The 14,638-nt window shown below is 38.9% G+C and overlaps 1 protein-coding gene across 1 annotated transcript in view; it reads left to right on the forward strand.

The window, feature by feature from the left end:
• FBN1 (fibrillin 1) overlaps nt 1-14,638 on the forward strand; it is a 252,128-nt gene that overhangs the window by 178,975 nt on the left and 58,515 nt on the right. Inside the window, exons 32-41 of the mRNA XM_008568659.1 lie at nt 955-1,077; nt 1,230-1,352; nt 3,746-3,871; nt 5,925-6,047; nt 7,820-7,942; nt 8,246-8,410; nt 10,540-10,608; nt 10,705-10,830; nt 12,047-12,169; nt 12,827-12,985. Coding sequence (XP_008566881.1) covers nt 955-1,077; nt 1,230-1,352; nt 3,746-3,871; nt 5,925-6,047; nt 7,820-7,942; nt 8,246-8,410; nt 10,540-10,608; nt 10,705-10,830; nt 12,047-12,169; nt 12,827-12,985 — 1,260 coding nt within the window. The remainder of the gene's footprint in view (nt 1-954; nt 1,078-1,229; nt 1,353-3,745; nt 3,872-5,924; nt 6,048-7,819; nt 7,943-8,245; nt 8,411-10,539; nt 10,609-10,704; nt 10,831-12,046; nt 12,170-12,826; nt 12,986-14,638) is intronic.

Genomic DNA, 14,638 nt, shown 5'->3' on the forward strand with positions numbered 1-14,638 from the left:
CATAGAGTCATGCTATCATATATTTGGGTTCTTGTTCTCAGTTAATGATAAAGTTAATTATGAGAGAAGCTCATTATATAATGGATTAATTTTGGGAAACAAAACATATTTCACTTTTCATTTTATATTCTTTTCTATAGCACTTTTATATTATAGAGTCAGTTGGCTAAATTTGGAAATAGAATTTTGGAGGATGGAGAATTTTGGAGAAGTTGGAGTCTTTTAGTAATGTGACCCTAATCTGGTACTCCTTATTATGACAAAATCTCCACTGGATTGACTTGAGTTTTATGTGAAATACGTAAGAAGGCTTGGCAATTCAATTGCCAGGACTCTAAGAAGTTCGGGTAAAGATGGTTTACCCGAACTGCTTTAAGGAACACTTTCTGAAAATGCTTGAATTGTAAAGCTTTTATAGAAATAAAACATAATTAAATAACATATTATTCTCAGTTTAAGAATAAAATATATTTAATACGTAGAATACGATTCAAAAGTTTTCTAAAATGCCAACAGCATTGTAACGTTGTATTTCTTTGTCTATATAAGATGTGAAAACAATGGTGCATCATTACTCTATAGTTGGCTTAGTAAAAATATTGGTAACAGAAACATATGACACGAGTATTAACATAGAACATTAGGCAACTCACTTTTTAAGGTTTTCAGATGAAAAGAGGTTCATTGTGCTCTGCAGTGACAGAACATTTACATTAAAATATGGAAAATAACTAGGGTTGATAATAGCAAGTACCATCATATTGTTCTTTTCTTATAAATTATAATTTAAAGCTATTTAATAGAAGTAGAGTTTATATGTGGATGCTGAACTGATCTATATTGTACTGTGGGAAGTGTGAAGGTAAGTCAACTTTTGAATATTGCTAAGTTATTTAAAAGACTAAAAAGGCATTGGTGCTAAACTTTTTTCTAAACCACTGGTTATTTTTCCAGACATCAATGAATGTGAAATTGGAGCACACAACTGTGGCAGACATGCCATATGTACCAACACGGCAGGAAGCTTCAAATGTAGCTGCAGTCCTGGGTGGATTGGAGATGGCATTAAGTGCACTGGTGAGTTGGAAAATAACAGAAATTGCTTACCATGAACTGCATAGATTATGAATCTGAGAATATTGATTCTGTAAAGTCAAATCTAATTTGTTTGTGTATTATTGATTTTAAATGTCACGCTTTCTGTTAATGACATAACCTTTCCCCCTAAGATCTGGATGAATGCTCCAATGGAACCCACATGTGCAGCCAACATGCAGATTGCAAGAATACCATGGGATCTTACCGCTGTCTCTGTAAAGAAGGATATACAGGCGATGGCTTCACTTGTACAGGTGGGCAGCTGCTGGAAACAACTGTGTAGACATTAGTTGGAGAAGCAGTGTGTTCCACACCTTTCAAACTGTGAATTCTTTTTGGAAGGCTGGGTCAGTTAGCAGAAAATATTAGTTATTTGAGACTAGAATAAAACTTTTGAGTAAGATTAATCAGGGAGATGTCAGAAGCTATCTCTCTCTCTCTATATATGTATACATGAGTGTGTTTGTATATCTATACAAAATGATACTATTAGTTTAAAACATGAGTAAGATTAATCAGGGAGATGTCAGAAGCTATCTCTCTCTCTATATATATGTATACATGAGTGTGTTTGTATATCTATACAAAATGATACTATTAGTTTAAAACAAATCACGATTCATTTCATTTAATAATATAACCTTATCGTTATATTTTTGTGCCTATTTCTCATTTATGACTTGCTTTCCATAACAAACCCAAGGGTAAGCTTGCGGTAGGAAGCTATGTAAGGAAAAATGATTAGATGTTCTGGATCAGGAGAACAGTATATATTTTTATCCACCAGACTTCATCATCATCATCATTATTCCATTTTGGAATAAGTGAGAATTTCATAACTGCTTCGTAAGGAATTCATTCACTTCCAGTTTACAATATAATGAAATTTTATTCTTAGCTCTAATTAATAGTTAATAGAATTAACATGAACTGCTACATATATTTAAATATACATGATTATAGATGTGATTGTATAAATTATACATGTACTTACATGTGTGTATCTGCAGCACTTTTTATGACATTGCTTTGGGATTAAATAAAACAGTGAAATCCATTGCTTATTGGCCATTAGGTAGCATAGCTGCTCATATGAATTAAAGCATTAATTTATCCTAAGCACTTTTTAATAAGATGTCACTTGAACACAAAAGAGGCTAAGGCCCATTAAGTGATTTACCTGGAAATTTTTTAACTCAATGAAAGTTTCATCATAGTTGAGATCGTTTTTTTCCTAACCTAATGACGTTTTGTCATCGTAAACCTCCCACTGATTTTGAGAAAATATTCAAATTTCATGTCTTAGTTATGTATGGCTCGTGTGCTTGATATTCAATGCCTGTGGTTATGAAGAAAACTAGGTAAAGATTAAGGTCTGCAGGAATTTTTGTTCTCTGTCGTTGCCATTCTAGTTCTTTGGCTTCCCATCTGAGTTGAGTTTGACACTTGAGAAATAGGCACACAGCATGACATGTTATTTTCTTTTCTTTTTCTTTTTACCTTATTTATTTATTTAATATTATTTATTATAACATATTATTATTACAAATCATGATTTTTCTTTATGCCCTTTACCCAACCTATCCCTCCCCAAACCCTCCCTCCCCCCACCTCACTCCCATCTCTAGTATTCTGAAAGTTCAAGGAATTGTTTAGGTCTTTTCTTTCTTCCTTTTTTTCTTTCTTAGCACCCAGTTATAAGTGAGAGCATAACAATCCAATTAAAAAATGGGCAAAGGAGATGACTAGACACTTTTCTTTCTTTTTTGTCTTTTTTCGTGTCCGGCAACGGATCGCAACCCTCAGTGTCGCACCCGTACCGGACCGGGACCGGCAACGGGATCGCAAACCTCGGTGTTGCGCCCGCACCTCGCTCAGCCAGTGAGCGGGAACCGGTCTGTATGTGGGATCCGAACCCTCGGGCGGGAGCGCCACCGCACTCCCAAGCGGCGCACTGTAGCAGTGCGCCACCGGGCCGGCCCGAATAGACACTTTTCAAAGGAAAACATACAAATGGCTTACTGGTACATGAAAAAATGCTCAACATCACTAGTCATCAGAGAAGTGCAAACCAAAACCACATTGAGATACCACCTCACCCCAGTTAGATTGGCCATTATCAAAAAGAAAAAGAACAACAGATGCTGGCAAGGATGCAGAGAAAGGGGAACTCTTCTACACTGTTGGTGGGACTGCAAATTAGTGCAGCCATTTTGGAGAACAGTTTGGAGGTTCCTCAAACAATTACAGATAGAACTGCCATGTGACCCAGCAATCCCACTACTGGGCATATATCCAAAGGAATGGAGACAAGGAATGACATGTTATTTTCTGTCATGGGTATGCCCTTCATGTGGATGTGCCTTCGTGACAAGGCCTCAGTCTGAATGACTCATTTAGCTTATTATTCATTTTACATCATTAGGGATAATTTAGCATTCAGGATTCTGAATCTGAACCCCATGTTCATTGCATATTCAATATTAGCATTCAAAAAGGAAAAACAATGAGTTTAAATGTGTCAAATAGAAGTTATGAACAAACACAGCTTTGCTAAGGGAGTTGACAATTATAAAAATTATTGGACCTGAGGAACTGGAAAGCCCCTAACTGAGGAAAAATAACTTGTGTTTCTTTTTGGCTGCAGACCTTGACGAGTGCTCTGAGAATCTGAATCTCTGTGGCAACGGCCAGTGCCTCAATGCCCCGGGAGGATACCGCTGTGAATGCGACATGGGCTTTGTGCCCAGTGCTGACGGGAAAGCCTGTGAAGGTAACTGAGGGGGAGGCCGCCAGGAGCCTTGCAGGGCTTGAGGAGATTAGGGTATTTAAACATTCCTCATGTTTTTTTTTTTGTTTTTTTAAACTGAGGTGTGTTTTGGCTTCACATCTAAGCTGGTCAGTTCAGTTTGTGGAGGGGTTAAGTCTCCAGCTGGACCATTTCTCTTCATGCAGAGAAAAAGTCAGCTCTCTGGCCACAAGCTGCATGCCCAGCCTTGGCCAGATGGTTTGCAAGGGTACACCCACTGGTCAGAGGAGAGAGAGCGTAACCAAGTGTGGTGAACTCAATGCAACCCATTTATTCCCTGATGCTGGGGAAAAGAACTCAGAGTGCAGATCTCCTGATAATATCTGGTTGGAGAATTTTCTCTAAATATGGAAACACAGTTTTTGATCTCTGCTATGGTTTGCTATCTAGACGTAAAGGCTTTAATATTACAGCAGATCAGATAACCTTCTCCATATGTATAGTGCAGATCTCCTGATAATATCTGGTTGGAGTATTTTCTCTAAATATGGAAACACAGTTTTTGATCTCTGCTATGATTTGCTATCTAGACGTAAAGGCTTTAATATTACAGCAGATCAGATAACCTTCTCCATATGTAGAAAAATGTCCTGGGTATGTCTTACAGTGTTCTCTAAATATCTAACATATATGAACATGGAACAGTATTTTGCAAATCTGTTCAGTAGTGGACCCCTTGGGATAATGCCATATATCGCAGTGTCTCTCAGCATAAGGCTTTGTCTTTCTGAAAAGTGATGGTCAGATGGGGAGAGTCCTGGGAACCTCTTGGATTTCATTAGAAAATACAAGATTTTTCTCTTTACTCACATTTGTCAAATTTAAGCACATTCTTCTTCATAGAAAAGAGTTAGTGACTACAATGAACTAAAAAGATTTCAGTTGAAATGAACCAATGAAAACGATTGATAGTAGATGTTTAAACCAGACCCCCATTAATATATTAGCTAATAGTTGTTCCTTATTAATAAGGCATGAAATCAAAATCAGTCTTTAGCTATGACATGTACACTAATTCCCTCATATATTTCTATGTAAATACTTTGCTTTGTTATGGAACCATTGGGTGTTCTTTATACAGTTTATATTAAATATGCAGAGTGTGATATAAAACTCCTCTGAGGCAAGAAACCAGATTATGCTCTTGGTCATGTGCCTAATGCCTTGTTTACTTCTGTTACTCCAAATATCCACGGGAAAGCAGTGCAGTGCCACCTCTGGTAACACAAATAGTCACAGTGAAAGTTTTGCTTCTCTAAATGCTATAAAGGAAAGTTTTGTTTGTTTGTTTGTTCTTAATATAAATCATTGCTGGCAGAGTGGTCGTGGCTATTTCAAGCCAGTCTCAAGCCTGAAAATGTGCCCATGTGTCAATTGCATGAACAGAATGTTAATATGAGGCAGGGGCAGGGGCCTGGAAGAAACATCTGCAGTTTTAAGATCTCCATCAACAATAACAAATACATAGTTCTAGGAATGTAGAGGATTCTAAGACTGAGTGTAGGGCTGGCCAATTAGCTCAGCTGGTTACAAAATGGTGCTGATAACATCAAGGTCCAGGGTTTGATCCCCATATCAAGCAGCTTCCCAAAAACAAACAAATGAAAAAACTGATTATAAAAGTTACCACAAAGACTTTGCAGTTCTTAAAATTTTAACTCACAACAAAAACAGTGAATACGTAGATAAAAACAACCAGAGAATTTAGTCTAAGGTGGCCCATTTGGCTCTTACTTCATGAAAGTGATGTGGACCTATGTGAAACACCATAGGTGGGATACATCTGCAAAATGCTTAGCCCACTGCTTGGTGTGTAATAGGAACTGAGGAAACATCACCTCCCACCTACAAGACCTCCCTGTGCGTGACAAATCATCTCAAAGTCTGTAAGAGAAGCACCTAGATTGGTGTCAGGTCGTTTTCATTTTCTTAATAACGTCAGTTACCTAATTAGATTAGGCAGTTTCTTTAGCAAAAAATAAATTTAACTTCCCCCCCTTTTTTTCCCTCCCCCAAGATATCGATGAGTGCGCCCTTCCAAACATCTGCGTCTTTGGGACTTGCCACAACCTTCCTGGCCTGTTCCGCTGTGAGTGCGAGATAGGCTATGAACTGGACCGAAGCGGCGGGAACTGCACAGGTGAGATGCCCAGGTCCCAGGTGTCCTGGGGGCCTGGCTGTTGGGGCTTCATGGGGACCACACAAGGGCAGTCACAGAGGAAAAGGAAAGCAGGGGTGATGCACAAGGAATCACCAAATACATTCGCCCAGGTCCGGAACTGATTAGATGTGAGGAGGAGGAGGGAAGAGTCCGCTGAAGGAACAGAGTTTGTCGCCTCATAGAATTGAACTCGTGGCTATGGAGGAATGTTCCAGGGGTGCTCCAGCCGTGTGGCTTTCCAGCCATTTCCTTGTCCCCTCGGGTACAATTTCAGACTATCGTTTTGAAGGCCGTGCCCTGGGATGGTGGGTTTCCTCCTTGTACTTTTCCTTTGTGATTCCCACTTCTCCCAACCCCTGCCCTGTCAGTGGTCACCACAGTACCTGGGTCATAGAGCACAGCCACCATTTCCAGTACATAAATCATTTTCTTGTAGGGCAAGGGACTCTCAGGGACCATCAGAAAAAAAGTTAGAAAAGCTCTAGGCTCCCTGCACACTGCCACTCAGTCCTCTTTGGCACTGAGTTAGGACTTGGAAAGCCATTTGCAGCTCTCCTTCCTAGTCCACCCTTCTATTCAGATACTGAGGAAACCAGTTTGATTCTGTGTTTCAGCCACCTAAACAAGCTGTGTCTCAGTGACTCTCAAGGTTATGTCCACCTCCCTGCAAATGCTCTGGACTAGAGTATTCCTCCCCAGGCTCACATTCTTCCCTTGATTTTTCTAAAAACTATTATGACACCAAGCTGGGCCTATAGCATACCTCAGGAAGTCACCTCTCCATGATCTGTGCCTTCTCCTCAATGCCCTGAATCACCCTCAGCATCATTCTAACCCCATTTCCATTAGTCTGGCCCTGTCCATCCAAGTTCACCTGCAATTTGAGCAAAAGGATCATCTGTAGTGAAACCCATGGGAGGGTACCCTGGGTACCCAGTGCCAAGGGAGGACCTAAGCAGAAGGAGTCACCTCTGTTGCCCAGTCCCTCCTCTCTGAATCCGTTTGTCTGTTCTTGAGTATTTCATGAGAGGGTACCCAGTGCCAAGGGAGGACCTAAGCAGAAGGTGTCACCTCTGTTGCCCAGTCCCTCCTCTCTGAATCCGTTTGTCTGTTCTTGAGTATTTCATGAGTGTTCAAAACAGACAAAAGGATAGCATAAGTGTGGAATTTGCCAAAACCCATGTCCTAAATATATGGAATTCTGTATGTATTTTTGGAATAGAAACTGAAAGGGAAATATTCAATCCAGCATCAACGATGGGAGGAGACTCTTTGCAGGCTTGAAGAAGCACACTCAGCCTCATGCTCTTGTGTGTAGGAGAAGCAGCAGAAGTTGCCTGCTCCCAAGGGTTCCCTGGGACATCTTGCTTTAATTTGATGAAATAACAAGTCACACATATTAAATATATTTTCTTAAGACCTGTGTCTGAATTTTTGGTTGACCGAGGTCACAGCAGTGTTTTGCCTTCAGTTACCTTGACTGGAATATTTTTCCTCGTTCCAAAATTATATTTTATCCTGATGACAAATTTGAACGGTAAATGTGTTCCAGGGGAAAAAGACCAAAGACTATGACATATTTCCTTCCTGAGGGGTTTTATTTCAGAAGTGGAAGACTTCATTTCTAGGTTATAACTAGTAACGCTTAAAAATTGTCGTTTGGAGCCCTAGATTCAGTACTACTGTTTTATGGTGATGTCTGCGCTACATTGGCTCAGGTGATAATTCTGCCCCTTTCTGTTTGGTTGTAGATGTTAATGAATGTCTGGATCCAACCACGTGTATCAGTGGGAACTGTGTCAACACTCCAGGGAGCTATACCTGTGATTGTCCACCTGATTTTGAGCTGAATCCAACTCGAGTTGGTTGTGTTGGTAAGATCTTAAAAACTTTTCAGAGAACCATACTGTTTATTATTTTAAAAGCAGCATTGAACATTCCATTCTCAAAGTTTGCAAAAGTAATAATAGGGAAATTTAAACATTTCCTAAATCTGGTTTATACCTTCAGGTACCTTTTCTGTTGGAAATTCCTAGTGTATATTATTGAGCACTTTTTAGTATCTTAATAAAAAGTAAATTATGGTTTTTAAACAATTTCTGAAGTGGCTTTGAATTTTCAACCCTCAAGGAGAAAAGAATCTGCCTGACACCTTTTTGTTTGTATGTGGTAAATAGATACCCGCTCTGGAAATTGCTATTTGGATGTTCGACCTCGAGGAGACAACGGAGATACAGCCTGTAGCAATGAAATTGGAGTTGGTGTTTCCAAGGCTTCCTGCTGTTGTTCTCTGGGTAAAGCCTGGGGTACTCCTTGTGAGTTGTGCCCTGCTGTGAACACATGTAAGTGGACATCCTCCTGTTAATTATTATTCCAACTCAGGCCAGTTCTTCTTTCTAGTTCTACAGAAGAAAAGCCACTGAGGGAGAGAGTTGCTATGAGTCTCCACTCTTAGACCAGGGAAAGGAGATCAATTCTCTTAGCCCTGCTGAGGGACCTCACTCTCAATTTAGTAGTTAGAAAGTGTACCCAGCTGGCTTGCACTAAAAGATTAGGAGGGGCAGGTAACATCTCACTTCTGTCTTAGTGAAAAGCAGATAACATTACTTTAAAGATTTTTCCAGGTTTTCCAGGCTGTTACTTATATTGCTTACCTTCCAGGGACAAACTGATTAATCTTTCCTCTTGTCATCTAATGGTTCTTTTCAGAAATTCTAGAACAGACTCAGAGTGCCCCTGGGCAAAAGAGAAGCCATTGATTAAGCAACTCTAAAATGGGAAATTATTCCATTTTTATGGTATGACTTAAAAGAAAGCTTTAGAATGTGATTTTAAGGACATAAATAATATGTCTCCTAAAAAAAATAATGCCTAACCATTTTTCTAAGTGGGTCTTGAATTATGATTCAGAATCAGATGTAGCTTCTTTGGCAAAAGTCTGTGCTTGCTGCTGTTAGAGTATATTGGGATAGATACTGATTCTTTTCTTGCCAAAGCATAAGTTATTCACTTCTTCAAAAATATTTGTTGAGTACCTATAGTGTGTACTTTGGATGGAGAAAGGTAAATTAGACTAGATCCTGCCCTCCAGGGGTATACAGCCTAGTAGGTAAAATACGACTGAAACATAAGAGCTATAATTCAATATAGACCTCACACAGAGAAGAAAGAAGAGTGGACATAGTGCCATGAGTACTAGAAAGAGCGAACCTGGTTCAAATTAGGACTCTACCACTTGCCACTCAGGTAACCTTGGGCACGTTACTAAGTATTTACAAAACACCTCATAGTATTAAATGAAAGCACTCGTGTAAAGCACCCAGCACAGGGATGAGTGCTTAGCAGACACCTCCTTCTCTCTTCTGTTCAGAAAGGGAGTCAGTTCCACTTGGGGGAGGGTGGTCACTTTGTGCGCTTTTGAATTGGACCTTCAAGGATGGATGTGACATGAAAGAGGAGACTCAGAAGGAGTGGATGATTGCAGAGAAAGGAGAAGAGAAAAATAAAAGAGGAAGACAGTTCATTTCATTGGTGTTGAAAGAGGCAAGCCAACATTTTTAATTGGGGTAGTAAGCTCTGTAGATTAGTAATGATTAGTAAAGCAATCGAGGACCTTCCCGTCCCAAATCTAGATCAAAGTTAGAACTGGAATATATGCATATATACATGTATGCATGTATACATGTAATTTCAGGAAGCCAAGACAGTGATTTTCAGATTTGGAAAGACTATGGTGGTTATGAAAGAACAGACCTTGTACTTACTCGCCAGGACAATGCAGCAGATTAGGGCCGTTTGCATTCACATGTTCCTGTCTGTATAACAGTTCTGGTGCTTGGCACCGAGATAAATGTTTCTGAGTGAAAAGTCAGAAGAAAGAATTAATGGGCGGAATCAAAGGACACTGTAGAAAGTTGTTTCCGGAAACCAGGGGAATCAGTATTGCCATCGGTAGAAACAGAGGAGAAATAAGGTCTGTAGTCATTAAGGAGAGGAGTGGGATGGGAAGCAGGGGAGCACAGCTTTTTCTAAGGCTCTGTTGGGAAAGGCTTTTGGAGATGGGCTGATTAACATTATTAAAGGAAGCTGTAATTCCCAGGAAGTAAGGCTGAACAAAACATAAAAATGGAGATGGAATTTGTTAGAAAATAAAAAGGGAAAGAAAATCTGTAAAAAGAAATAGTGATAGAGATAGAGAATAAAACAGTTCACAAGAATATAAGGCCAGGAGAGTAGCTGGAGGGTTCCAAGACTGAGGTTATTGGCCTTACACTTGGCACACTCAGTAAAAGTCATTTGAAAATGATAAGTGTACACAAAGATGTTAACTTGCTTCAGATGGGTGGAGTAACAGCTAAAGATTCCTGAAAATGAATATTTTCAGTTGGATGTGTCAGTATTTCTCTTGAGGAGACTATTTCTAGAAATTTTAGATTCAAAAGAACTCAATTTGAATTTTTTGTTTCAATAGCTGAATACAAAATTCTTTGTCCTGGAGGAGAAGGTTTCCGACCAAACCCTATCACTGTTATATTGGAAGGTAAATCTGTTTCCTTCATCCTAACGTGCATACATTGTGAACATCCGTGGGTTTATTTACAATGCTGAAGAAATGCTTTCGTGTTCATTGCAATAGATATTGATGAGTGCCAGGAGCTTCCAGGGCTGTGCCAAGGCGGGAAATGCATCAACACCTTTGGTAGTTTCCAGTGCCGCTGTCCAACGGGTTACTACCTGAATGAAGACACCCGAGTGTGTGATGGTAAGTGGCCCTTGCAGGGTGACAAGTTCTACCAAATATTGAGAACTGACCTCAAAAACCAGCATACAGTTGCCAGGAGAACTGAGAATTCAGCACTTTGTAGTGCCGTGGTTAAACATGAGCATACCCTGGTAAATGTGCCACACATGGCAGCTTGCACTAATGTTACTGAAATGATGTCATTGCCATAAGTCCTAAGTCTCCCTCTTTTCCTGAAAAAAGCAGAGTTTTATTATGCTGGGCCATTTTCCCCATTTATGCCTATGAAAGAGTTTTCCAGGCTCTTCAGAAAAGCCATTTTTTATTAGAGTAGCACAGGTGTTGATTCAGTAATTTCTATAATCACAGCAGTTCTGGGCTTTTCTTCCTCTTACCCTTCCCCACTTATCATCTGTACTAATGCATTTAAGTGGGCTTCTTCCAGAAGGCAGCCCTTTGCCTTTGTGATATAAGTGGTGGCCCCTGTTCATTCTGTGTTACTGGAAAGATGAATAATATTAGCCACTTTTAGGTTTTAGAGCACTTGGGCCATGGACCAGGGTGGGAGAGGTAGTTTCCATCTACATATAGAAGTGACATGACTCGTTAAGGAAAAGGCCTCCTCGTACTCTGCATGAGAAATATTCCCCTGGCTCTCCAAAAGGCTTATGAAGTGACCTAGACAATGACAATCTTGTCGAGTATTAATTGAGCATCACAGTGTTTATGACACAGCTCTAAGACCCACGGAGTTAGCAAAGATTAGAATCAACCCCTTTGTTTGAAAATGGGTCAGAGGAAGAGTGAAGAACGTACTTCAACTGCCTTATCAACTCAGACTCATGAAGACAGTGTCGATGGCTTCAGGATATGTCATATCCTTCCACAGACACTGGGAACATATGAAGCATATAGTTGTCTTTCTGAAGGATATTTGAGGGTTATAATTACGGTGCATTTCCATCTCTGCATGCCTTTGAGGATGTTATGGACTCATTTATTAGGAGCTTACATCAGAAGGCAAGAGTTCCTTTTCCAAAACCTTTATCCCTGAAAATTTACACATTCACACAGAGAGAGGACACTGATGAACTGAAAACCTATTTTTCTTATCCAGATTTCAAAATGCCCTTTGCATTTTTTTTCATTGTTTTCAACATTTATATTGACAGAGTACCAGGCCATTCCAAAGAGTAAAATTTTCATATTCACATACCACTTTCTTTTCATATTATAGATGTGAATGAATGTGAGACTCCTGGAATCTGTGGTCCAGGGACGTGTTACAACACCGTTGGCAACTATACCTGTATTTGTCCTCCAGACTACATGCAAGTGAATGGGGGGAATAACTGCATGGGTAAGTTCCAGCTTTTCTGAGCCATGCATGTTTGCTTCTTATCTGCAAAGAGGAAGAGCTTACAAGTCTAGCAATTAGTCCCTAGCGTTCTGTTACTCATTGAACTGAGTGCTGCCATCCCTCCACTGTCTTGGTAAGAGCCTCCATCCCTGAAAACCTAAGCTTGGCATTTTTTCACCACCTCGTGTGGGTAGTTGGGAGTTTTCTTTCAAATGTAATGTTGGAAAATCCCAAACAACAGTTTAATAGTACTTCTTTTGTTTGACTTTTGGGTGTATCTTTATACAATTACATTTACAGCACTGACCTACAGTATTAAAACATCATGAGTCGGAAATGAGAAACTTACTGCCAAATAGCAGTGGAGAATTGTTACTAGGAGACTGGGCAGAGAGTCATGGAAAGTTTATTAATGCTACAGCTACATAATGACTTAGTTCTGTGGCACAGAATACCAGAGAATACATTTCTCAAAGTCCTTCTTCTTATAGCTGCACAGATAGCTGGAAAGTTGTGTAAGAGTGGGCTTTTCCTGCCCTTAGGAAAGCCAAGTTGCAATACAGTTCAAAAGAAAATTGCTCTTTGAGTATCCCCTTAGCGATTTGTTGTGATTTCCCCCATGGCATCCCCAATCCTTTTTTCCCTCCTCTCTTCTAGATATGAGAAGAAGTCTGTGCTACAGAAACTATTATGCTGACAACCAGACCTGTGATGGAGAACTGTTGTTCAACATGACCAAGAAAATGTGCTGCTGTTCCTACAACATTGGCCGGGCCTGGAACAAGCCCTGTGAACAGTGTCCCATCCCAAGCACAGGTGAGTTTTAGTTTCACAATTACCGGAAATATAGATCAATAAATTATCCAAGAATTGTTGGGGAAATCAATCTCAGCAAAGGAAAAAAAAGTGTATTGTTTATCTTCATAAGAAAAAATTGGCTCACAAGGCAAATATTTAAATTCACAGTTGATCTTGGTCCTTCTAGCTGAAAATTGAGTCACAGAATATGCTTTCTAGTTTGTACCCTAGTTTGTAACCAGTCCTGTAGACTCAGCATATCACAAAAATATAAAAATTGTTATCACTGTTACAGAATTTGCCATGTAACTAAAAGACTGGAAACATTAGGCAAACCAATATGACAAATAAGTAAAACATAATTCCTGTTGTTTTTACTTATTTAAAACTAGTCTTCTTCTGAAAAGAATTAAAGGCAGCCTACAAAGATGTGCATGTAAAATAAGAAATAAACATAAGGCAAATGGCAAACAACAGTAAGGAAGTTGGAGCAAGGAGCAAGGTTATGTACAAAAACCAAGCCAGGAATTTCTACACACTTGCCAGAGATGAGCAATATCTTTGGCTCCAAACTTTCAAGCAGCTCATATAAAAAGGGAGACATGATCAAATATAAAATTCTCAATGACCACGAAGCAAACTCAATACCAAAGGAAAGTGCACCTTTTTTTTTGATATTGAGACTTAACAGAAATTTCTTCTTATATTCTCATAGAGAGAAAAAACTATATAATGTTATTCATTTAAAATTCATCAATAAATTTAAAAATAAAGAAACACATATAAAAATAAAATAATAAAAATAATAAAATAAATTATTAGTGTAGTTAGGTAAAGTCTTTGGTGGCTGTAGAAACCTATATTTCTGAGCATAAAATGATTTTGGAACTTTAAAATTAAATTAAAAATTTATTTGTATATTAAAAAAAAAGTCTAAATTACATCCTTGGAGTAAATTAAGTGAAGTCCTTGGCGCACTGTTCTTATATCATGTGGAATATGATATGTATCATATATATTATGATATCATCATTTACCAATGTTATGATTTGGATTAAACAAAATTTTCATGCATGGAATTTTGTAGTACCTACCCCATTCCCCACAGTGATATGTAAAATATTAAATTTGTTGTTTGGCACTACCTGAAAAATGCATGTAATATTTACTTTGAAAATAATGTAATAACCACCACTTAGAATTATGATTTACCTGAACCCTAGAAAATGTTTCTAGAGCAGGGGTTGGCAAAGTATAGCTCATGGGCCAAATCCAGCCCATTACCTATTTTTGAGTGGCTCCCAAGCTAGGAATGATTTTTTACATTTTAAATGGTTGGAAAAAATCAAAAGAATAATATCTTATGACATGTGAAAGGTACATGAACTTCAAATTTTGGCACCCATAAATAATATTTTATTAGAACACAGCCACACTAATTTACACATTGTCTATGGCTGCCTTCATGTCAAAGTTAATCATTTTGACAGAGACTGTACAGCCTGCAAAGCCTACAGTATTTATTCCCTGGCCCTTTAAGAAAAAGTTTGCTGACTGGTGGTCTCAAACAATGGTGTTCAAAACTTTTGGTTATACGTATCTACTGGTAAAAAAAACCTGGGGGTTGCACACTTCTGGCTTGTGTGTTTGCATGTAAAAGTAAAAGGGTAC

This window comes from Galeopterus variegatus, unplaced genomic scaffold (assembly GCF_000696425.1).
Source record: "Galeopterus variegatus unplaced genomic scaffold, G_variegatus-3.0.2 Scaffold429, whole genome shotgun sequence".
In the NCBI taxonomy this organism is placed as follows: Eukaryota; Metazoa; Chordata; class Mammalia; order Dermoptera; family Cynocephalidae; genus Galeopterus; species Galeopterus variegatus.